At 47.5% G+C, this 25,938-nt stretch overlaps 2 protein-coding genes across 3 annotated transcripts in view; one reads left to right on the top strand and one right to left on the bottom strand.

Moving 5' to 3' along the window:
* LOC147437855 (protein ANTI-SILENCING 1-like) overlaps positions 1-25,938 on the top strand; it is a 180,566-nt gene that overhangs the window by 74,117 nt on the left and 80,511 nt on the right. The gene's annotated exons all lie outside the window — the stretch shown is intronic.
* LOC147437856 (uncharacterized) lies at positions 12,196-13,000 on the bottom strand. Its single transcript, XM_086485928.1, is given in 2 exon segments — positions 12,196-12,378; positions 12,380-13,000. Coding segments are annotated over 2 exon segments (804 nt in total).

Here is a 25,938-nt window from a genome sequence, read left to right as displayed (position 1 = left end):
CGATGTCCACTAGACCACCGTATCCCTGCCACATGTCACACTGTCCAACGAGTCCGTCCAGTGTGAACCGACCAACCAAAGACTGTAAAGTCCAAAATGACTATCCTGTGAAAGTGACACTGTAGCTTGCTACATGTTGCCCGCCACAAGACTACTCACCGTCTCGGTGAGAGGAAGACTGAAACTGTGAAAGAAAACTACTAGCTACTCATATGTACAATGGTGAGCTCTTGAATCTGTCATCCAAGAGATAGAGTGGTGGCCACTGCTGCACCCGAAGTATCAGCCTCTGGAGGTGGAGCCATCAAATCAATTGTGGGGCCCTGCTGTATGTGAGCTCTCCTGTCAGTAAGTGTGCCCCCTGGGAAGAGATCAGCCACATGCTAGGCAGATGGTAGTACCTGTCCTGTAGTGTACTGAGGACGTCGAGTAACACAGCCATGGCGATGTGCTCCAACAATTCCGTCACAACAAGTCACATTTTGCATCTGAGGCAATGGTGACGACTGAGGATACTGTTGTTGTTGATTGTAGTACTGAACAAGAACTGGAGTCTGTGAGTAAAGTCCCATAAATTGCTGAGAAGGACCCGTTGTTGCATGCTGCACTGGTGTACCTGCTCCAGTCCACCCATACCCCATACCCATCATCGTTGGTTGGGTTGCCCTATTTTCATGTAAGAGCAATTCTCTAAATCCTTGTACTTGATTTTGAAGGTCACCAATCACTTGAGACTTTGACTTCAGGGCCTGTTGAAGTGCGAAAATAGTGGCATCCCTATTGGCGATGGCGCTCTCAGCAACTCGCAAAGATCCCTCCATAGCTGCGTAAGTAGGTGCGTGACGCTGGTGTTGCTGCTAAACGCTCTGCTCCTAGCTCAATGGTCGCAATGGCTTGCCTAGACTCCTGCAATATAGCCTCAGATAGCCGAGAAAATGATGTAGAGTCCGATGTCACCAGCAGGTGTATTTTTCCTGTTGCCTTCTGTAAGTAAGTATTAGATATATTTATTTTATTTTTACTTGTTTGTCCCGGAACCCTTGAAAAGGTGCAAGGGGACATTGCATGGCCAATGTGAAACGGCTGCAGCCAAATGGGTTTCTCACATCAGGGATCTAGGTCGGTCAGACAGGGACTGCCCGGGCCAGTTAGCACTGAATTCTGATGAGTATGGAAGCTCGTGCTCGCCAAACTGGAATTTGGGCCACTCGTCAAGTCAGTGCAACTTTATAAGTTGAAAGGGGCCAGTAAATTAACCCACATTGTAGATGTTGGTCAAATGGTAGTCTTCAATGATGGTCAGGAGACCGATAGGGACGCCATGGAAGCATCTCCTAAAATTTAGGGAACTGCTATTTTTGACCGGAAAATGTGTTCACGTCATTAGCTCTGGAATGACAAGGGGAACATTTTATTGCTCTGCTGCCAAGTCAACTGACGCACCAGTTGAGATATTTTTAGCAGGGAAAGCCCAAACTCGGAAACTGGGCGACGTGTCAGCCTGTGAGCGATTCTTCCACTCTGGGAGGCAAAAACGAGCCGCATATCAACAAAGGGGGTGCCATTTTCAGCCTCAGGTGGATTGTAGCAGGTACAGAAGCTATGGAATGCTTACCTTGCCCTCTATGCACAGTATGGTGACGGGAGTGATGCCCCGCACGCTACATACTGCTCTCTTTCTCCCCTACGTACAGTATGTTATGCCCCACTAGTGGGCTTCTCATTTGACCTATGTACAGTTTTGGGGGTTTATGCGCGTTTGCCAAGGCAAGAGCCTTCGGAACAAGAACTGGATTAGCTAATTGCTAATCCCCCACAGGTACGCACAGTTCCATCACGAAAGATTGCGAGTTTGGAGAGTTTTCTCGCGTGAAAACTCGTCCAATTCACAGGGGAACTGTCCCATTGCGTGCGGGAGCCCTTGGGACACGCGTAGGCGTGTTCGCTCCGCTAAAAACAATCCGAAACAGGGAATTACAGCCTGCTGTGTTTTTCTGCAGGTTTAGGGTTTTGCACCTAAACTGCAAGGGAACATCGGGGGAGCCTCGTGAGAGCCTTGGGATGCGTGTACAGGCTTTTGGGCTCCCGGCATTGAAAAACAGAGAATTACAGCCCGCTGAATTTTTGTGACAGCTCACCTGAAAGCTTCCAGATATCCAGGGAATATGTCCTAGACAGGTGTTTTTGATCTACAGGGGTTTTTGCGCTGTTATGCTGTCGAAATCCGGTCGAAAACCTGCGTTTTCAGCCCTCGCCAGGTTTGGACAGCTTTTTGAAAGCTTGTGCTAAGTGGTCGGATCATCTACCTTAATTTGAATAAAGAAATACCAAAAGGGGCGCCAGTCTTTGGGGCCTACAGGGTGTCGGTCTCGTGTGCGCAGTGACATTCTAGTCGCTGGACGCAACTGTGTTCTCTTCCCTTCTCAGTGCTCTGTGTAAAGGTAACAGGTAATTGAAATAGTACCGCCCTGTACGTTGTATAGGCCGGTTATATGGTTCCATCGACGGGATAGTCACTTTTTCTTCAAAAAGTGCAGCGTGGATTGTTGTGGGTGAAAGCAACACAGAGCTTGTCGATATGGCAGAGAAGAGAGACCAAGTACCTGAAGAGGGATCTTCCTCACATGGCACAGAGAAAATTCCTTCAACTCTTCAAGAAGAGGACAGGTTGTTTAGAACTCAACTGCGTTGTTGCATGGACATGTTTCAGCAGTTGGCTAACAACCCAAGGATGCAGGAATTCTTACAGGCTCCGACACAGGGTTTTCAGCCTCCTACACAGGGCATGACTGAGCCGTTGCAGGAAAAGGAGATTTCCAATGCGCAGAGGACTCATGATGCTCGAGGGAAAGCCCATGTGGTTGAGCAACTAGTGGTGTCCAATGATCCAAAGCAACTTGCTTTAGGTGGACAGGAACCGTTTGTGAATGGTCAAGGGAGCAATGAACAGGCTATGTGTTAGACCCTTCCATTACCTAATACTTATCCTGGTTATTTTGGAGGTGGTTCAGGGTTTCAAGCTATGGCTGGACCTTCCACAGGTTATATGCCAGGGAATGTGTTCGGGACAATGCAAACAGGCATGGGTAACCATATGTACGCGAACATGGGTGTCCAACCAGGTTTTCAGGGTGCCTATGGCCGGTTTCGAGTGCCTGGAACACAATTTGGTATGGCTGGTTTTTCGCAGCCATAGGTACAAAATGCAGATATGATAGGGAAAACAGTTGATGCGAGTGTTGGAATGAACACTCATGGAGCACCACTGCTACAGGCACCTGTTTATGATAATGTGGCTCCTTTGAGTCAGCCTAAGGATTACAAGGAAGGTGGGCAGGGAGTGAAGTTTGAAACTTTCAGAGGAACTGAGGACCAATTAAAGGCTTTGACCTTCATACAGCAGTTCGATGCAGCTTATGCTGGAGGCAACTTCACGGAATCTTCAAAGATACGCAAGGCTGCCACTTTCTTGAAAGGGAATGCGCTTCAATGGTGGACCGCATTGTTGAACCAAGGTCAAGCCCCAACAACGTGGGTCCAACTCAAACAACTTTTTGTGCCTGCATGGTTGACAAACACTTTTGAAGTGGATGTAATGACGGAATGGCACGAGTTGAATGCTAAACAGTGTGCGGATCTAGAAGAGTACAATAAACGGTTTTGGGCCGCATTGTTGCCAGTCACCTCTTACAGGTTTGTGCCTTTGTCAGAACAAATTGAGAAGTACTGTTGCGGATTGCCCAAGAAAATTAGGGACTACTGCACAAAGACTACTGTCATGAATATGTTTCAATTGATAGAGAATGCAAGAGTGGCCAACAATCTGTCGAAGGGAGATTCCGATGGATTTAATAGCCACAAGAAAGGGGCCCAGGGCAAACAGTTTTCAGGCAAGGGCAATGTTGCAGCAAAGCCTTCTGAGTCTCCTGCAAAGAAGCCCTCCACTCAAGAAGCTGATACGTCCAAGAAGCAATCGAAATCTTCTTCGCAACGAGGACAAGGACAAAAAAGGCATTTTTTTGGCAAAACTTTTCAAGAAAGGAAAGCTCTTAGGGAGGCCAAGAAATGCTCTACATTTGTGAATAGGAAGGACACTTTGCAAATGAGTGCCCACAGAAGAAGTCACAGGATAAGGATGACAAGTCAGACCATAAAGGGAAGAAGCCAAAGCCGAGTGCAGGACTTGTTCCAGATTTGGTTGAAGATCAGCCAAACACAGATGCCACGGAGCTGTGCAGAGCTTGGGGCAAAGTTAGAGACCAGACAGTGCTGGTTTTCTTTGATCCAGGAGCCCGTGCAAATTTCATGTCACCAGAATTGGCATCAAAGTTGGGCATTCGTTCAGAGGAGATGGGTATGACAGGCGAAGCAGGTTTGGCATGCCCAGGACATTCAGAGCCTGTTACTCCCATTCTGGGAAAGCTTCGTCTGCACATTCAGAGCTATGTGGATGCGGAAGAATTTCATATTATGCCGCTTGAGGGCTGTGATATGTTATTGGGTATCCCATGGTGTTACAGGTTGCATGCTATGGTGGATACTTACAACAAAAAGATCTTTCTGCGTACTTGATCTTTGCAAAAGAAGTACCTCAAGTTGTATCTAATTTGTCTACCTTAGATAAAGACAAGTCAACTTTTTTGAGTGGTTTTAGTGATTGTTTTTCGGACTCTTTGCGAGGGGAGTTACCTCCTGAGAGACCTGAGGATCATACTATAGATCTTGTGCCAGGTTCTAGTCCACCGAATAGACCACCATACAGGGTTAGTGCAGCCCAGCAGAAAGAGATTATGGGTCAGGTCAACGAGCTTTTAGAGAAGGGGCTGATTCAGCCCAGTTCATCCCCTTTTTGTTCGCCTGTACTCTTAGTGTAGAAGAAGGATGGTTCATGGTGCATGTGCATTGACTATCACGCCTTGAATAAGAATACTATCAAGAACAGGTTCCCCATACCGAGGATAGATGACATTCTTGATCGGCTTGAGGGAGCGTCATTGTTTACAAGAATAGACCGAAAGAGCGGGTATCATCAGATACGCATTAGACCAGAAGATGTCCATAAGACTGCGTTCAGGACAACATTTGGTCTCTATGAGTTTCTTGTCATGCCATTTGGTCTCACAAAAGCTCCTGCCACATTTAATAGAATGATGGACATAATTTTTAGACCACATAGAAACTTTGTGGGTACCTTCTTTGATGACATGATTATCTACTCAAAGTCTGAAGAGGAGCATAGGGATCACTTGACCGCAGTTTTCAACGAGCTACGCAAGAATAGGCTACTCATCAATGCGAAGAAAAGTGAGTTCTTTTTGCAAGAAATTCACTTCCTTGGGCACATTGTTTCAAAGGATGGGGTACGCATGGATCCCGCTAAAGTGGAAGCAATTAGGTCATGGCCAGACTTGAAGTCCGTACATGACATTCGAAGCTTTCTAGGCTTATGTTCCTATTACAGGAGGTTCATCTGAAATTTTGCTGAGATTGCTTCTCCACTCCATGCACTGCAAGGAAAAGGAGTTACTTTCAAGTGGATATCCAAGGAAATTTTAGTGTTCAAACACATGAAAGAGAAGCTGACTTCAGATCCGGTAATTATTTTGCCAGATCTTTCTAAACCTTTCGTGGTTCAATGTGATGCGTGTGGCCATAGTCTTGGTGCAGTTCTAATGCAGAATGGCCGAGTAGTCGCATATGAGAGCAGAATTCTTTTGAAGACTGAAAGGAACTTCCAAGTCTATGAGAAAGAATTGCTGGCAGTAATTCATGCTCTCACTAGTTGGAAACACTATTTGCTAGGGGCTGATTTTGTTGTCCAAACGGATCATCAAACCTTGCGATATTTTCTTACACAGGTGAATTTGTCTGAGAAGCACATGCGATGGGCAAACATCTTGTCAATGTTCCATTTTCAGATTGTGCATGTGCAAGGGAAAAAGAATGTGGTGGCTGATGCGTTGTCACGAAAGCCCCAAATTTCAGCAGTGTCAATTCCGTACCATTGTGAACTAGACGAAATGAAGACACAATATGCTGAAGATTCAGATTTTGCAAGGATCTATGACCAGCTTGTTGATGGGCAACATCATGAGCACTATATGCTTAAGAATGACTTTCTCATGATGCATGGAAAGTTATGCGTTACTAAACAGTTACGGCCAAAGATTTTGATGGAAAGTCGTGCTCCACCTTATGCTGGGCATCGTGGAATTGATGCGACAGTGAAAGGGGTTGAGGCATTCTTCTATTGGCCAGCTTTGCGTCAAGATGTTGACACATTTGTAAGATCATGCTTAGTATGCCAAAAAGTCAAATTTGACAGACAAAAGCAACCGGGATTGTTGTAGCCATTGCCGATCCCTGATAGGCCATGGGAAAGTATAGCAATGGACTTTATCTTTGATCTTCCAAGGACGCAAACAGGAAATGATGGGATTTGGACTATCATTTGTAGGTTTAGTAAGCAGGCCCATTTCATTCCTGTTAGGAAGAAGATAAAGCCAGAACACATCGTCAAGATATTCATGAGCAATATCTTTAAATATCATGGGATGCCTTAGTCAATTGTCAGTGACAGGGATCCACGTATGACGAGTCTTTTTTGGAAGGCATTGTTTGAGAACATGGGCACTACGCTCAAGTTCTCTTCTTCGTTTCATCCGCAAACTGATGGACAGTCAAAAGAGGCAAATTCTACTGTCTTGGACCTACTCAAATGTTATGTCTCAGAGCACAAGGCAACTTGGGAACACCATCTCCCATTGGTTGAATATGCTTACAATAACACTGTGCATACATCAACAGGTAAGGCACCATTTGAGATAGTGGAAGGAGGAAAGAAAGTCCCACCCATTTTGCAGACCAAGGACAAGATATTTGAGGCAGACAAGTATGTGCAAGATATGGATGAAACATACAGGAAGATAAAGATTGCTCTTGAGAAGACTCAGGCTAAGCAAAAGAAAGCTGCTGATCGTCACCGTCGTGAACTTGTATTTTCACTTGGTGATTGGGTACTTTTGCGCTTTGAAAAGGCCAGGGTAAGGAAAAGGAAAGGCAAGGAACGCTTGTTTTCTAAGCTCAGTATGCGATATTATGGTCCTTTTCAGATTTCAGAAAAGATCAGCGATGTAGCTTACAGGTTAAAGCTACCAGAAGGCTGGAAAATACATAATGCTTTTCATGTAAGCCTTCTAAGGCCCTTTGTTGGTGATGTGCGAGAGAATATGCTTGATGAGGAACAACCCGAAGTGGAAGAATTGGATGAAATCCTTGTTCCTGAACAGATATTGGCACATAAAGAAAGAAAGGTTAGAGGAAAGGTTGCAAGACGCTATTTGGTGAAGTTCAAGAACTATCCATCATTAGATGCCAAATGGATGGAAAAGTATGAATTGCTTGATTCACCTCAGCTATTGCAATTGTATCTTGAAGCCTTTCAAGTGGAACCCACAGTGACTTGATGCAACCTTTTTGGAGCAAGGCAAGAGCATGGTTTATGATGCTCAAGAGAGTAGTTAAGCAATTGTATCTACTCTTTCCATACAGAATTTAGCTAGAGAAGTTTGTGCTCAAGAGTACACTAGAAGACTTCTATGCTTGATATATGTGTCGTAGCCAGGTTGGTGGGATTGTTTAATCGTCCAACGCTACATTTCCGGAAGCATGTATATCTTGGATTCCCATCATAGAATATATGTGATATCAGGAGATATCTGCATGTATTATTGGCATGCAAGCGAGGTCGCTTGCAGTATTTCAAGGGTGGGGTGTGTCACCAGGAGGTGTATTTTTCTTGTTGCCTTCCGTAAATAAGTATTAGATATATTTATTTTATTTTTACTTGTTTGTCCCGGAACCCTTGAAAAGGTGCAAGTGGACATTGCATGGCCAGTGTGAAACGGTTGCAGCCAAATGGGTTTCTCACATCGGGGATCTAGGTCGGTCAGACAGCGACTGCCCGGGCCAGTTAGCACTGAATTCTGATGAGCATGGAAGCTCGTGTGCGCCAAACTGGAATTTGGGCCACCCGTCAAGTCACTGCAACTTTATAAGTTGAAAGGGGCCAGTAAATTAACCCACATTGTAGATGTTGGTCAAATGGTAGTCTTCAATGATGGTCAGGAGACCGATAGGGATGCCATGGAAGCATCTCCTAAAATTTAGGGAACTCCTATTTTTGACCGGAAAATGTGTTCGCGTCATTAGCTCTGGAATGACAAGGGGAACATTTTATTGCTCTGCTGCCAAGTCAACTGACGCACCAGTTGAGATATTTTTAGCAGGGAAAGCCCAAACTCGGAAACTGGGCGACGTGTCAGCCTGTGAGCGATTCTGCCACTCTGGGAGGCAAAAACGAGCCGCATATCAACAAAGGGGGCGCCATTTTCAGCATCAGGTGGATTGTAGCAGGTACAGAAGCTATGGAATGCTTACCTTGCCCTCTATGCACAGTATGGTGACGGGAGTGATGCCCCGCACGCTACATACTGCTCTCTTTCTCCCCTACGTACAGTATGTTATGCCCCACTAGTGGGCTTCTCATTTGACCTATGTACAGTTCTGGGGGTTTATGCGCGTTTGCCAAGGCAAGAGCCTTCGGAACAAGAACTGGATTAGCTAATTGCTAATCCCCCACAGGTACGCACAGTTGCATCACGAAAGATTGCGAGTTTGGAGAGTTTTCTCGCGTGAAAACTCGTCCAATTCACAGGGGAACTGTCCCATTGCGTGCGGGAGCCCTTGGGACACGCGTAGGCGTGTTCGATCCGCTAAAAACAATCCGAAACAGGGAATTACAGCCTGCTGTGTTTTTCTACAGGTTTAGGGTTTTGCACCTAAACTGCAAGGGAACATCGGGGGAGCCTCGTGAGAGCCTTGGGATGCGTGTACAGGCTTTTGGGCTCCCGGCATTGAAAAACAGAGAATTACAGCCCGCTGAATTTCTGTGACAGCTCATCAAAAAGCTTCCAGATATCGAGGGAATCCGTCCTAGACAGGTGTTTTTGACCTACAGGGGTTTTTGCGCCGTTATTCTGTCGAAATCCGGTCGAAAACCTGCGTTTTCAGCCCTCGCCAGGTTTGGACAGCTTTGTGAAAGCTTGTGCTAAGTGGTCGGATCATCTACCTTAATTTGAATAAAGAAATACCGAAAGGGGCGCCAGTCTTTGGGGCCTACAGGGTGTCGGTCTCGTGTGCGCAGTGACATTCTAGTCGCTGGACGCAACTGTGTTCTCTTCCCTTCTCAGTGCTCTGTGTAAAGTTAACAGGTAATTGAAATAGTACCGCCCTCTACGTTGTATAGGCCGGTTATATCCGACCCTGTGGAAGGTCCTGTAACAGTGTCAGGGTGAAGAGAGCTGGTAAGTAGTAGAGCTGGTGGGACTGGTGTGGCAAGTGGCAGTGCTCGCGGTGGACTGGGAGCATGCCTCTCTGTCGGAGTAGAGATGGTGGGAGTGGTTGCAGCAGGACTAGGCATAGGAGAAGAAGCAACTCCCACTGGGACGTGGGAGCTAGTCACTGTGGTAGGGGTAAAAATAGCAGCAGTAGAGAGAGGAACACACACTGTAGAAGCCAAAGCTGTGACATGCATAGTGTGATCTGCACCACCTGAACTTACCATCGAATCAGTAGCGGCAGTATGCGAGGAACGTCGAACAGGTTGCTTCACTCGAAGCTGCTGGCTTTACGAGACTGGCAGGGATACTAAAGATTCTACTGTGTCCTTCACTACCTTTGCCCTCTTTTTCTTTAGCTTCCCAGGGAGATCCATTGTCTGTTCAATATCTTTTCCTTTTGCCTTAGAGATTTTACGCCGCATATCCGCATCCACATCCATAGGACTAACAAGTATGTTAATGACCCAGGCCAACATGGGAGCTGCAAAGCATGGAAAGCTAGATTGCACAGATTGCACCTGAGCTCTGAATCTTTTTGCCCGCGATTGTAAAGAGGTAAATAGAATTTGATGAAAGCCACACGGGATGGTGTGGATGAGGTAGTATAGGCCTTCGCAGTGCGAGAATATAGTAGGCACGTCACATCTGCCCCTGCCCTTGCCCTTGCTTACTTTAGTAGCTCTGACCTAAAAGTAGTACTTGAAAATGGCCCAGAGCTTTTTATTCCTGTCAGCATGACTCGTACTAAGTAGCTCTTTGCATGCCTCGATTGTCGCATCTTTCGAAAGTTGTGAATAGGTTCTCGTAGCCGGTGTTACTGCAGGAAAGGTTGTCATCCCCAAAGCGTGACCAATGCGTGTAGCAGTCAGTGGGTGTCCTCTGACTTTGGGAAAAAACTTGAGAACTTCATGCACCATATCCACGGGAATATCAAAAGGCAGATCGGTGTCTGCTAATGCTGACAGACCTAGCGTATGTAGTTGATCTTTTGATAAGACTTCTCGAAGAGACGGATGAGGCTGCTGCAGATGGAAGATCAAAGTGAACTTGGTTTGGGTTTTGGAAGAAGGAGGCCGAGGAATTTGATGACTCAATACCTGCATGATGGATTTCCTCTTCTTTTGGTTTTTCACAGCATCTTCGTGTTCATCATCTTCCTCTTCCTCTTTGCTAGAAGACTCAGAGTCAGAGTCAGAGTCAGAAGCAGAGCGTGAGTCAGACGCTTTGTAATTCTCATCACTGTGATCAGTGGAGAACACATCGGTGAGGCCATGGGAGGTATCCACATCCTCTTCCTCTGCAGAACTATGGGATGTTTCAGTTGGCCTCTGTCAAGACAAAGCTTTCTTCTTCCTAGCTTGTTTGCTTGTACCAGCCATTGTGCAGTGTGAGATGTAACGCTCTTTGGCTAGTGTGCAGATGAACTCTACTCCCAGATTCCTAGCTGTAGCGCTGCACTTGAAAAAAGCTTGATTACGCAAGGAAGAAGAGTCAGGCGGCAGATGCAGGAAGAGGACGAAGTTAAAATTAAACTGGGTAGGGGAGGCGAATATGCTGGGTAGGGTACGTCGAGTAGGGGCGAGGGTTATGTTGGATAGGGACGAGGGGAGTACGGGTAGGGTTGGTTAGGGGCGAGTAGGGGTTGGTGGGTAGGGACGAGGGCCAAAGAGGGTGGGCACGGGCAAGGCTAGAGAGGGTGGGTAGGGGCGAGGTTTTGTAGATAGGTAGGGGCGAGAGTGATGAGGGGTGGGTAGGGGCGAGAGAGAGGGGAGTAAGGGGAGGGTAGGGGCGAGGGGGTGGGTAGGGGCGAGGGCCAAAGAGAGTGGGTAGGGGCGAGGTTGGAGTAAGGGGAGGGTAGGGGCGAGGGCCAATAGGAGGGTAGGGGCGAGGGGAGAGTAGGGGCGAGGGGGTGTGAGGGGGAGGGTAGGGGCGAGGTTAAAAGTGTGTAGGGCCTAGGGGAGGGGTTGGTTAGGGCGGTGGGTTATTTTAGGGTAGGGGCAAGGGGAGCTTTGTTCGGCTAAAGGCGAGAGGGAAAGCAAGTAGAAAGTAAGTAGTTCCCAGAGGATGATCAGCAGGGAGAATTCGGTACTCAGCTCCGGCTCCACTTAGTAAACGGAAGCAGAAAGCGGCAACAACAAAAGGAAGCTTTTGAGGTAGGTAGGCAGCAGGCAATAGCGTGCCTGCAGTTGCAGCAGCAGCTTCAGGTTCTGTTTTCCAGAGATGCCTTGTGATACAACGGCAGTAGCAACAATTCGGAGAAGAGAGAGAGAGAGAGAGAGAGAGAGAGAGAGAGAGAGAGAGAGAGAGAGAGAGAGAGAGAGAGAGAGAGAGAGAGAGAGAGTAGATGTTGAAGAATTAATGGCCGATCAGGAGAGATAGTGTAAAAAGTACAAAGAGGAGTGGAAACATAGAGGAAGGATATTGCGGAGCAGGAGCTTTGTTTTGGAACTGTGTTTGTGTGAGAAGCGACATTAGTGTGTGTGAGTACGTGTGAGAGAGATACGGGATAGACAGATAGAGATGCACCAGAGTAGTGCTAGGAACAATACCAAGAAAAAGGCCATATTCTGTCCTACTAGAGTTGTACCTCGGACATTTTGAAGAAATCCACAGGGCCAGAGAGAGAGTGTGTAGTAGAGAGAGAGCTATAACCTGTAAGGACTAGAGATAATCCACAAGGACAGAGAGATAGATAGATAGATAGATTGTATTATCGTCCACGGAGGTCAAATATGACCTATGGGACCCAAGGCAAAACATTACGAACGTGGGAGGTTTTGGGGATACATCTCAGTTAAGGACTGAGGGTCCAAAAAGAAGGTGAGAGATAATAAGATGAATAAAATCTATTCAGAAAGGGGTGTGAAGGGAGCGGGTTTGGGAGTGCGAAACTCTTGAATAATGGCTTTACCTCTTCGGTAGACTGCCCATTTCCCTGCTGGGCGCGTTTCTCGCACCTTTTGTAGTTCTACTTTCTTTTGCTTGAGTTGTGCAGGTGTAAGATCTTCTGCAAACCATATTTTGGTGTCCTTGAGAAGCCTTGATTGCTCAAGAAATTTGATTCGGTCCGCCTTGGTTTTGAAGGTGTAGATTGCATGATTGGTGCGAGGTTCGTGTGTAAGAGAAGTGAGGGTTGCCAGATCACACTGTATCATGGGGATTGCGGATTGGATGCGGGCAAATGACTCGTGACTGAGGTCTCCCTCCCCTTTCCAATCGCTTGGGAGCCCTCCAATGCGAACATTGAGGGCGATTTCCTCTTGCCGTTGCTGTTCACGTAATGTGGAGGCCACGCGATCTTCGAGCCTGTGAGAGATTACCTCTTGTATTTGAGTTTTGACCTCCTTTGTGACGGTCGTCTCTACTTCTTCTTTTGCCTTCGTGAGCTTGATTTCGATCTGCTTCAGCTCCTCCTCCTTGCGATTCTCTATTGTGGCAAGCTGAGCTTCGAAAACTGTAAGCCTTTGTTTCAGCTTGTCATTCTCCTTACGGAGGTTTTCGACTTCGGCTTGGAGGCGGGTGATGTTGTCTGCCTTGGGAGGTGTTGCTACGACTCCAGCGAAGCTGAGCTTACCTCGGGACGAGGCCCGGGTAGCCATGGATGCCAAGGGTGAGTTGCTTGGGACCTTCTCGAATCAGTCTCCTTCTCGAGACAGTCACCTTAGGTCGGGGTTAATGCCGACTTTCTTGTGGTTGAGGTCGGAAGCCAAGGGTGAGAATCACCTTCACTCACACAGACCCTTAGGTACACAAACCCCTTAGGTAAAAGGTTAAGGCGGTTCGGTTCATAAGGTGAGGTAAGGCGGGTTGCCGAATGCGAAATGGAGCAGGGCACCACCGAGCAGAACTGCTTGACGGGGGCGGAATTGGGCAAGGCAGGTTGCCGAGCAGGTTGACAGAGGCGGAATCGGGCAAGGTCGCAGATGACCACGCAGGGCCAGGTCGCGCAGGAAGCCGAGACCAGGCCGCGCAGGGTGAGCCGGGACCAGGCCGGTTCGATCTGAGTTGGGAGGGAGGGGGCGAGCTAGGGCTTGATGCCCCCCCACAGAGCAGCCCCTCGCCCAGGGGGAGGCTGAGGAGGAAGAAGAGAGAAACGGCTAGGTCTAACAGAGAGAGAGAGAGAGAGAGAGAGAGAGAGAGAGAGAGAGAGAGAGAGAGAGAGAGAGAGAGAGAGAGAGAGAGCTCTAACCTGTAAGGACTAGAGATAGAGATACTTAGGGATACAGATAGACACGGATACAGAAACAGTAGGAAGATGATTATCCCATCTATGAGTGGATTCAACTAATTAAAAAGAAAAGGCTGGATCGTAGCTGGAATCCAACCCGAATTATATCAATGAGATGAGAAGCAATTTGATGCATGCAGTAAAACAAGGAGAATTTTAACCATAACTTGGATTACAACTAAGATGAAAAACCAGATTCTAAAGAGTCAGGCAAGTGAGTGATAGCACTTTATTCTTGATCCATTTACCAGTGGCAAAGGAACTCCTGCCAAAGTGATTAACTGGATAGCCCCCTGTGGAAAAATCTCTTGTACCATGAATGGCCCTTGCCAGGCTGGGACCAGCTTCTTAGCTTTCTTCAGATACTTAGCTTGATAAAGTGGTACCAGGGAACCTTGCGTTATTTATGGCTTTCGGAGATGGTGATCATGCCACGCTTTGCGACGAAGTTGCTCAGCTTGGAGAGCATGCGAAGCTAACCTCCTGCTTTCTTCTAACATTGAGAGACGGGAGAGGTTTGCTGAAGCAATCCCCGCTATGACACGAACACTTCCCACTCTTGTTGATCCTGAGTTGAACTCATATGGTGCAATTGCTTCTAGGCCGAAAGCTAGCTGGAATGGGGTGTAGTTAGTGGTTGCCTTGACTCTCTTTGAAGAATTGCAACATCATAAACTTCAAGTTAAGATTAAATTATTCTTGACAGAGATTCACTATCTGGGACACATTGTCTCCCATAATCAAGTACGTATGGACCCAACAAAGGTTCTAGCTATTTCAGACTGGCCACAACTTGCTTCGGTTTATTGTCATCTGCAAGATTGTTGGCACTCGGCCCAACAGAGGCAAGGTGAGGACCTACACCAGGCCCGGCTCCTCACTGAAGTGGGCAAGGTCATTAATGTGCAGCTTCTTGGGAGAGCCTATTACCAGATTGAGTTTGAGTCTCTAGAGATGGCGGTCAAAGTGGTTTCAATGAGCCCGCTCGGCATTCGGGCGGCTCATACTTTTTTCCGTCAGTGGCGCCATGGCTTCGACCCGACTACAGATGTTCTCGAGGAGGAGGCAATTTTCCCCATCTCAGTCTGCTTTCCTGAATTGAGGCGAGAATATCTCCCTTTGATTTCCAGGATTGGCTCCATGTTCGGGGTGGTCTTGGAAACTTGACGCAGTTCAGCTTCAGTTGTCGCCAAGGCCGCTAGGTTACCCACTGTACGGGTCCTTGTTCAGGACACTCACACCCTCCCGAAGGAGGTTCTTCTACCTCGGGTGGATGGAGGGTGGATCAGCTAGAGAGTGGAGTATTCAGGCCTCTCTAACCGGTGTTTCATCTGCAGGCAGATAAGCCATCTTACACGGGCCCGTAGGAGAGTCCGACTGGCTTCACCGTCCTTGTGCACTGGGACTGGCCCATCTTCAAGCTCAGAGGTCCTCCCTACAGGGGCCTCGGAGACGGTCCGAGATCCAGATCCAGCAGAGACAGCTCGCGAGCCTGAGGAGAGTTGGCACGAGGTTCCCAACGACCGTTGGCAGGGCCAAGGTCCTCGCCTTGGTGGCTGCCATCTTGCTCCCTACCAAGAGTGGGTCCCTACGGGGAATCGCCATGGGCCCCTGCAAACAGGAGACCGACATCGACTCTCCCTCCTCTTCCTGGTCAGCGCAGGATGAGCCGTTCCACCCTTGCCACCCCCACCCCCCCAACCGCAACCTCTCCCTCCACCAGTGCCCCAGCCTCCTTTCGACTCCCCTCCAGATGCCACTCCGTCTCCCTGCACAATCTTCCTACCTCCTCCTCCTCCTCCTCCTCCTCCCTCCCCTCCCCTCCCCTCCACCGCATCCTCATCCCTCTCCTCCTCCTGCTACTGGGTTTGTGCGCTCTCATGTTGCCTGCCGCTCCTTGGGTAGCACCTTCCCTTCGAGTCTCAAGCCAACCCCTTTCTCCGACCTCCTCTTCTGGTGGAGACCTCGGCCTTTGCGGTTGTACCAGTGGGCCTATCTACCTTCGACATCAGTAAACGTTGGAACCTCTTCAACTATGGTTTTACCCGTTTCTTGGGCGACCCCCATGCCGATCTAGAGGTGGTCTGTTTTCGAGTACACGTCCTGTTCCTAGCAGCACGTGGTATAGATGCGGTGGACTCTGTAGTGGGATACTCTTTTCCAGTGTGCGGTCGTGACCAGCAGGACTAGACTCTGGATTCAGTGCTTGGCTGGCTTTGGACTCTGGCCATGGAGTCCTCCCACCACACAGAGGAACTTGAGGCCACAGATCTTGTACAGACTTTGTGGCCTTTGGCCAAGTTCCACATGATGCAGGCACATTGTGGTTCACTTCTTTGCAGATGCACAACTACCTCCTTGCTACGTATATACCCACGAGCCTCTTGGATAGAGGATGTGGCCCAGAGGATTGCACGAGCCTCTTGGGCATGGATTCGACACGAGTTGCGGACTCGCTTATCTCGAGGTCGTTCGGATGCGAACTACTCTCCATCCAAACCAGCCTCAAAGATAGTGCGCCTGGTTGCAGCGGCATCATCAGTTTTCTCCCATTGATCCCATGAGGATAGTTTCATGGAACATACAGGGCCTTGGAGGACCTCAGTTTGTTCGCCAGCGGGGCCATCTGAGACAAGAGTTGTAGCGATGCTTAGTGGGTGGTCCCATTGATATTCTTATGCTACAGGAGCACCATCTTTGCGAGAGCTGTATTCGGCGTTCTCAACAGATTTTGCGTGGCGGCTATGACTGTGACGAGGACGTGGCAATTGCTAACTTGAGTTGTTGGTTTCTTTCCGATGATTTTTGTTTAATTTTTGGGACCCTCATTTTAAAGTTGCAAATGGCCGGACATTGTGTGAAACGGCCAACGGCCGAGAGTTTCACCCGCAATTGGAAACGTAGGTCGCTAGGAGATGGTCGGGCTTGTCGGCACTGGAATCTGAGCAGTAAAAGGGTGTCTACGCTTGGTTCATAGTCATTCAGGCCCCTCGCGACACTTATAAGTTGGTGGGTACTAGGAAATTAATTCCAAAGAGGCAAACTGGACACATGGTGGCTACATATGCAATTGCCAGAAGCATCAGCAAGAGGGGGCACCCATTTCAAGAGGTGGTTGATTTCAGCTCTCAGTAAGTGTGCTACAGTGTGTGAGTAGTGGGTGCAGGTGATCACAGCTTTAATGGAAAGCTTGCCTTCTCCCTTGCTCTATGTAGCGCGACGATTTGCTCTCACGCATCTCTCTCTCCCCGTTGCACATATGATAATGCCCCTTTAGTTGGGCTTCTTAGATGACCATGTACAGTTCTAGGGGTTTTATGCGCGCTTGCCAAGGCAAGTGCCTTCTGTACAGAAACCGGATTAGCTAATTGCTAATCCCCTTAAGGTACGCATAGTTCCATCGCGAAGGAATGCAAAAACAGAGAATTCTCTCGCGTGAAAACTCGTCCGATCCACAAGGGAATTGTCTTATTGCGTGCGAGAACACCTGAGACACGCGTAGGCGTGCTCTCTCCGCTCGAAACGGTCCAAAACAGAGAATTACAGCCTGCTGTGTTTTTCTGCAGGTTTAGGGTTTTGTACCTAAATTGTATGGAATCGCCAGAGGAGCCTCGGAAAAGCCTTGGGATGAGTGTACAGGGCAATAGGCACCTAATAGTGGCAAAACAAAAAATTACAGCATGCTGAAATTGACCTGCAGCTCACTAGAAAGCCTCCATACCGCAAGGGAAAGTGTCCGTGACGTGTACTCTTGACCTACAGGGATTTTTGTGTCGTTATGTTGGTGAAATTGCGTCAAAAACCTGCAATTACAGCCATGGACAGGTTTGGAAAGCTTGGTGAGGGTTAGGTGCAAGCGTTCGGAACGTTTGTTTGCCAGGGTAGCCTCGGGAAAGCATTGGGTGCTTGTACAAGTCAATTTAGAGAGATTTCCCGTGAGGAATCTCGTCTAATTCAAGGGGCAAGTGACTCTACAGGTGCGAGAGCTCGAGGGCTACCCAGAAAAGCGATTGGCACGCGAATTGGAGCGCAAAACAGAGAATTCAACGAGTTGCAATTTCTCGCTAGGTTTTCCAAAGTGCTCTAAAGTGCGTGGAAAGTCAATGTTTACTTGGGATTTTGTCTGTGCAGACTTCTACTGCGGTTATGTTGCCAAAATTGGGTTAGAGTAGAGGAATTTCAGCCCGATAAAAGTGGGACAGCTTGTAGAAGTTTACAGGTTTTCCTCAAGTATAATAAGAATAAAGATACCGAAAGGGGCACCAGTATTTGGGGCCAACAGGGTGTCGTTGTCTCCTTGGTAGCGCTCTAGCTGCCAGGCCGTGGTTTGTCTTGAAGTATTGAATTCCAGTCATCACTGGCTTATTCGTGAAGTTGCTCTGTGTCCTAAGGTCTAAAGTAAAGTTATCGGGTGAAAGCCAAAGTCCACCGCCCTACGGGCCGGTTTCATGGTTCCATTGTCGGAGTAGAATCACTTTTTCCTCAAGAAGTGAGCCTTGGTTGGTTTTTGAGGAAAGACGCAAAGCACAAGAACTTGGAATTACACTATGGCTGATAGGACGGATGACACTAGGGAAGAGGGTTGCTCTTTACAGGACAGACACGAAATTCTGCATGTTCACCTTGCCAAAGAGTGGTCAAATTAGGGCTGATTTTCTGCTGCAGTTTTAGGGTTTGCAAGTATGAACCAAGATGAGATAGGGAGAGGTCTTAAGGTGGTAGGTTGGCCACTAGATCTCCTGCGGGAGTGATGTGGGTCTGCTTGGTCACACGCTGCTCGCCGATTCTCTGAAACAATTGCTTGGATTCTTTGACGCATTGGTAAATTATCTTGAAATTTGAGCTTTCTTCGTCGTGGGTAGTACACTACAGTGTTGTGGAATTATGCTCGTTTGTAGAGGCAAGAGCCTCTTGCACATGTAAAAGTTAAGGGACAGGTTGCAAGATGCTATTTGGTGAAGTTCAAGAACTATCCACCTATGTATGCAAAGTGGATGGAAGAGCATGAACTGTCAGAGTAACCAAATGTATTGCAGCTTTACCTTGAGGCCTTTGGGTTACAGCCTACGTATGTCCCAACCCAACGTCTGCAAAGGAGGGGCAATGATAGAACTAGCACATCAAATGTACTCATGGATTTAGTGCAATAGCAGTGCACATTGTTTGACAAAAGTATGATGGTCTCATTAAGTCATTTGTACACATGTTTTGACAGTCTTTCTTGCGGATACATGTGATGATAATAGAGTGCTTACCACACTAAATCATCTATGGCATGTATATTTGCGATTTTAAGAGGGCGGTATGTCACGAGGTCGTGGCAATTGCGAACTTGAGTTGTTGGTTTCTTTTCGATGATTTTTGTTTAATTTTTGGGACCCTCTTTTTGAAGTTGCAAATGGCCGGACATTGCTTGGCCAATGTGAAAGGGCCAACGGCGAGTCGCAACGAGATGGTCAGGCCTGTCGGCACTGGAATCCGAGCAGTAAAAGGGTGTCTAGGGTCGGTTCAAAGTCATTTAGGCCCCTCGCGACACTTATAAGCTGGTGGATACTAGGAAATTAACTCAATAGAGGCAAACTGGACACACTGCGGCTACAGATGCAATTGCCAGAAGCATCAGCAAGAGGGGCGCCCATTTCAAGAGGGGGCTGATTTCAGCTGACAATAAGTGTGCTACAGTGTGTGTGAGTAGTGGGTGCAGGTGATCACAGCTTTAATGGAAGGATTGCCCTTTCTCTTGCTCTACCTAGCGTGACGATTTGCTCTCGCGCATCTGTCTCTCCCCATTGCACATATGGTAATGCCCCTCTAGTTGGGCTTCTCAGATGACCATGTATAGTTCTTGGGATTTTATGCGCGTTTGCCAAGGCAAGAGCCTTCTGTACAGGAACCGGATTAGCTAATTGCTAATCCCCTTGAGGAACACACAGTTCCATCGCGAAGGAATGCGAAAACGGAGAGTTTTCTCGCATGACAACTCGTTCGATTTAATGGGGAATTGTCCTATTGCGTGCGAAAGCACCTGAGACACGCGTAGATGTGCTCTCTCCGCTAGAAACAGTCCAAAATAGAGAATTACAGCCTGCTATGTTTTTCAAACAGGTTTAGGGTTTTGTACCTAAACTGCAGGGAATCGCGAGAGGAGCCTCGAAAAGGCCTTGGTATGCGTGTACAGGGTAGTAGGCACCTAATAGTGGCAAAACAAAAAATTACAGCATGCTGAAATTGACCTGCAGCTCACTAGAAAGCCTCCATACTGCAAGGGAAAGTGTCCTTGACGTGTACTTTTGACCTACAGGTATTTTTGCATCGTTATTTTGGCAAAATCGGGTCGGAACGTTTATTTGGCACGGGGGCCTCGGGAAAGTATTGGGTGCTTGTACAAGACAATTTAAAGAGATTTCCCGCGAGGAATCTCGGCTAATTTAAGGGGCAAGTGACCCTACAGGTGCGAGAGCTCGAGGGCTACCCAGAAAAGTGATTGACACGCGAATCGGAGCGCAAAATAGAGAATTCAACGAGCTGCAATTTCTCGCCAGGTTTTGCAAAGTGCTCTAAAGTGCGTGGAAAGTCTACGTTTACTTGGGATTTTGTCTGTGGAGACTTCTACTGTGGTTATGTTATCGAAATCGGGTTAGAGTAGAGGAATTTCAGCCCGATAAAAGTGGGACAACTTGTAGAAGTTTACAGGTTTTTATCAAGTATACTAAGAATAAAGAAATACCGAAAAGGGCGCCTGTCTTTGGGGCCAACAGGGTGTCGTTGGCTGCTTGGTAGCGCTCTAGCTGCTAGGCCGTGGTTCGTCTTGAAGTGTTGAATTCCAGTCACAGGCTTATTCGTGAAATTCCTGTGTCCTAAGGTCTAAAGTAAAGTTATCGGGTGAGAGCCAAAGTCCACCGCCCTACGGGCCGGTTTCATGGTTCAATTGTCGGGATAGAACCACTTTTTCCTCAAGAAGTGAGCCTGGGTTGTTTTTTGAGCAAAGACGCAAAGCACAAGAACTTGGAATTACACTATGGTTGCGAGGACGGATGACAACAGGGAAGAGGGTCCCTCTTCACAGGACAGACACCAAATTTTGGCCCCTTTAACTTTTACCTGTGCAAGAGGCTGTTGCCTCTGCAAATGAGCATAATTCCACAACACTTTAGCGTGCTACCCACCACGAAGAAACCTCAAATTTCAAGATAATTTACCAATGCGTCAAAGAATCCAAGCAATCGTCTCAGAGAATCGGCGAGCAGCGTGCCACTTGGCGGACCCACATCACTCCCCCAAGAGATCTAGTGGCCAACCTACCACCGTAAGACCTCTCCCTATCTCATCTTGGTTCATACTTGCAAACCCTAAAAACGTAGCAGAAAATCAACCCTAATTTGATCACTTTTTGGCAGGGCGAACAGGTTGCAATATGCTTTTTGGTTAAGTTCAAGAACTATCCAGCTGTGGATGCAAAGTGGATGGAAGAGCATGAACTGTCAGAGTAACCACATGTATTGCAGCTTTACCTTGAGGCCTTTGGGTTACAACCTACGTAAGTCCCAACCCAACGTCTGCAAAGATGGGTAAGGATAGAACTAGCACATCAAATGTACTCATGGATTCAGTGCAATAGCAGTGCACATTGTTTGACAAAAGTATGATGGTCTCATTAAGTCATTTGTACACATGTTTTGCAGTCTTTCTTGTAGATACATGTGATGATAATAGGGTGCTTACCACACTAAATCATCAATGGCATGTATAGGTGCGATTATAAGAGGGCGGTATATCACGAGGTCATGGCAATTGCTAACTTGAGTCGTTTGTTTCTTTCCGATGATTTTTGTTTATTTTTGGGACCCTCTTTCGGAAGTTGCAAATGGCCGGACATTGCGTGGCCAGTGTGAAAGGGCGAACGACGGAGAGTTTCACCCCCGCACTCGGGAAGGGCATGTCGCCACGAGATGGTCGGGCTTGTCGGCATTGGAATCCGAGCAATAAAAGGGTGTCTAGGCTCGGTTCAAAGTCATTTAAGCCCCTCGTGACACCTATAAGTTGGTGGGTACTAGGAAATTAACTCAATAGAGGCAAACTGGACACACGGCGGCTTTAGATGCAATTGCCAGAAGCATCAGCAAGAGGGGCGTTGATTTCAACTCACAATAAGTGTGCTACAGTGTGTGTGAGTAGTGGGTGCAGGTGACCACAGCTTTAATGGAAAGCTTGCCTTCTCCCTTGCTCTATATAGCGCGACGATTTTCTCTCGCGCATCTCTCTCTCCCCGTTGCACATATGGTAATGCCCCTCTAGTTGGGCTTCTCAGATAACCATGTGCAGTTCTGGGGGTTTTATGCGCATTTGCCAAGGCAAGAGCCTTCTGTACAGGAACCGGATTAGCTAATTGATAATCCCCTTGAGGTACGCACAGTTCCATCGCGAAGGAATGCGAAAACGGAGTTTTCTCGCGCGAAAACTCGTCCGATTTACAGGGGAATTGTCATGTTGCGTGCGGGAACACCTGAGACAAGCGTAGGCGTGCTCTGTCCGCTCGAAACGGTCCAAAACAGAGAATTACTGCTTGCTGTGTTTTTCTGCAGGTTTAGGGTTTTGTACCTAAACTGTAGGGAATCGCCAGAGGAGCCTTGGAAAGGCCCTGGGATGCGTGTACAAGGCAATAGGCACCTAATAGTGGCAAAACAAAAAATTACAGCATGCTGAAATTGACTTGCAGCTCACTAGAAAGCTTCCATACTGCAAGGGAAAGTGTCCTTGGCGTGTACTTTTGACCTACAAGGATTTTTGCGTCGTTATGTTGGCGAAATTGGGTCAAAAACCTGCAATTACAGCCATGGACAGGTTTGGACAGCTTGGTGAGGGTAGGTGCAAGCGTTCGGAAGGATTTGCCAGGGGAGCCTCGGGAAAGCATTGGGTGCTTGTACACGACAATTTAGAGAGATTTCCCGCGAGGAATCTCGTCTAATTCAAGGGGCAAGTGACCCTACAGGTGCGAGAGCTCGAGGGCTACCCAGAAAAGTGATCGGCACGCGAATCGGAGTGCAAAACAGAGAATTCAAGGAGCTGCAATTTCTTGCCAGGTTTTGCAAAGTGCTCCAAAATGCGTGGAATGTCAATGTTTACTTGGGATTTAGTTCGTGCAGACTTCTACTGTGGTTATGTTGCCAAAATCGGGTTGAGGAGAGGAATTTCAGCCCGATAAAAGTGGGACAGCTTGTAAAAGTTTACTGGTTTTCCTTAAGTATAATAAGAATAAAGATACCGAAAGGGGCATTAGTATTTGGTCCCAATAGGGTGTCGTTGTGTGCTTGGTAGCGCTCTAGCTGCCATGCTGTGGTTTGTCTTGAAGTATTGAATTCCAGTCACACAGGCTTATTTGTGAAGTTCCTCTGTGTCCTAATGTCTAAAGTAAAGTTATCGGGTGAAAGCCAAAGTCCACCGCCCTACGGGCCGGTTTCATGGTTCCATTGTCGGGATAGAATCACTTTTTCCTCAGGAAGTGAACCTTGGTTGGTTTTTGAGCATAGACGCAAAGCACAAGAACTTGGAATTACACTATGGCTGACAGGACAGATGACACCAACGAAGAGGGTTCCTCTTCACAAGACAGACTCGAAATTCTGCATGTTCACCCTTCCAAAAAGTTGTCAAATTAGGGCTGACTTTCTGCTGCAGTTTTAGGGTTTGCAAGTATGGACCAAGATGAGATAGGGAGAGGTCTTACAGTGGTAGGTTGGCCACTAGATCGCCTGCGGGAGTGATGTGAGTCCGCTAGGTGGCACGCTGCTCGCCGATTCTCTGAGACAATTGCTTGGATTCTTTGACGCATTGGTAAATTATCTTGAAATTTGAGCTTTCTTGGTCGTGGGTAGTACAGTGTTGTGGAATTATGCTCGTTTGCAGAGGGAAGAGCCTCTTGCACAGGTCAAAGTTAAGGGACAGGTTGCAATATGCTATTTGGTGAAGTTCAAGAACTATCCACCTATGGATGCAAAGTGGATGGAAGGGCATGAACTGTCAGAGTAACCGAATGTATTGCAGCTTTACCTTGAGGCCTTTGGGTTACAGCCTACGTATGCCCCAACCCAAGGTCTGCAAACGAGGAGTAATGATAGAACTAGCACATCAAATGTACTCATGGATTCAATGCAATAGCAGTGCACATTGTTTGACAAAAGTATGAAGGTCTCATAAAGTCATTTGTACACATGTTTTGACAGTCTTTCTTGCGGATACATGTGATGATAAAAGGGTGGTTATCACATTAAATCATCTATGGCATGTATATTTGCGATTTTAAGAGGGCGGTATGTCACGAGGACGTGGTAATTGCTAACTTGAGGAGTTGGTTTCTTTCCGATGATTTTTGTTTAATTTTTGGGACCCTCTTTTTGAAGTTGCAAATGGCCGGACATTGCGTGGCCAATGTGAAAGGGCCAACGGCCGAGAGTTTCACCCACAGTCGGGAAGGGCAGGTCGCCACGAGATGGTCGGGCTTGTCGGCATTGGAATCCGAGCAGTAAAAGGGTGACTAGGCTCGGTTCAAAGTCATTTAGTCCCCTTGCGACACTTATAAGTTGGTGTGTACTAGGAAAATAACTCAAAAGAGGCAAATTGGATATACGGCGGCTACAGATGCAATTGCTAGAAGTATCAGCAAGAGGGGGCGCCCATTTCAAGAGGGGGCTAACCAGAAAAGTGATCGGCACGCGAAGTGGAGCGCAAAATAGAGATTCAACGAGTTGCAATTTTTTGCCAGGTTTTGGAAATTGCTAAAGTGCATGGAAAGTCAATGTTTACTTGGGATTTTGGCCGTAGAGACTTCTACTGTTGTTATGTTGTCGAAATCTGGTTAGAGTAGAGGAATTTCAGCCCGATAAAAGTGGGACAGCTTATCCAGGGAGGAGTATGTATGACCATTGCGGATTTATGGCAGCATGCCATTTTGGGCAGAGGCATTGTGATGTCAGGCAGGGCCCAATGGGTCACCATGTAGGTTTAGGACAACCTGGTAGGCTTCTTGAACATCTATGCGCCCAACCAGGCGAGTGCACGAGGTGAGTTGTGGTCTCTTCTTGTTGGGGCTTTGCCCCATGCTAAGCAGCGCTGCATTGGGGGGGACTTCAACATGCTGGAGGACCCCTCAGACAGGATTGGAGGCAATCATGCTACTATTCATGGGACAAAGTTAGTTGCTTGAGAGGGCCTATGTATGAATTTGAGGATTATAGACGCATGGCAGCATGCAGGCTTTGCATGACCCTCATATAGCCTCTCCTTCTCACGGTCAGATTGTAGAGTGGAAGCGTGAATCTATCGAGGATAGATCGCTTCTATCCTAGTGACCACATTTGTGACATGGGTGGCTTAGTTGGCATACTGGCAGGGATCACCTTTTCAGATTATGCACCAGTCATTCTCACAGTGGCAGACAAACAGAGGAGTGGCAGTGTCATGCTTCGCATCCCAGATAGGATTTTGTTCGATACTGAGCTCAGAGAGTAGGTCGTGACACTGTGTGTAAGGTGCAGCGGAAGTGAATGTTGAACTTTGCTCAAGATGAGTGCTCTGAGCTGTGCTCAAGGGTTCCTTTTACTTACGGAAGGGAGAGCCTTCCGTTCCTTTTGTGAGAGAGTGCAAATGATCACAAACAAAGTGGATAAACACTGTGAATGGAGGTATTGAGACTGAGAGATAGAGAGAGAAGAATACGACACCAGAATGTTGTCAAACCCTCCTTCGAAGGCTCCACTCTCTGTGGCGAGAGCGGTCTATTGATTGCACAAATCTCTACAATGCTTTGGACTTGCTGACGATGTCGACGACGATGAGACATGCTGAAATTTAAAACGCTAAGGGCTGAAATCTGCAAATCTTTATCTGCTGAATTTTGACTCTATGTAGGTGACGATGTCGATGGCGACGATATGACGACGACGCGCTGAAAACGCAGATGCCGAAATCTGCGTTTTCCGGGCTGAAACTGCAAACTTCGCGGGATCTGAACGTGCGACGAGGATTTGCTCCGGGAAGGTGAGATCTGTGAGGTTCGGGACCTGTTCTGCTGTGGGTCTATGCTGAAAACTGAAAACGCTGATGCTACTGTGGATCTTGTCGCGATGGAACTGCAAAACGCCAAGGGCTGATCTGCAACTAAAAACGTTAGGGCTGTATTCTGCTATCTGATGCAATCTGCTGTGGATCTCTTGATGCAACTGCTAACGCTAGGGCTGATTTGCTGTGTTCTGTCGCCAGGTTACTGCAAGCGTAAAAACGTTGGCTTGTCTGCAATGCTGAAAACGTTAGGTT

Source organism: Adiantum capillus-veneris, chromosome 17 (assembly GCF_014529385.1).
Source record: "Adiantum capillus-veneris isolate H3 chromosome 17, ASM1452938v2, whole genome shotgun sequence".
Classification (NCBI taxonomy): domain Eukaryota; kingdom Viridiplantae; phylum Streptophyta; class Polypodiopsida; order Polypodiales; family Pteridaceae; genus Adiantum; species Adiantum capillus-veneris.
The sequence above is the reverse complement of the archived record's forward strand: the minus strand, read 5'-3'. Positions and strand labels throughout refer to the sequence as shown.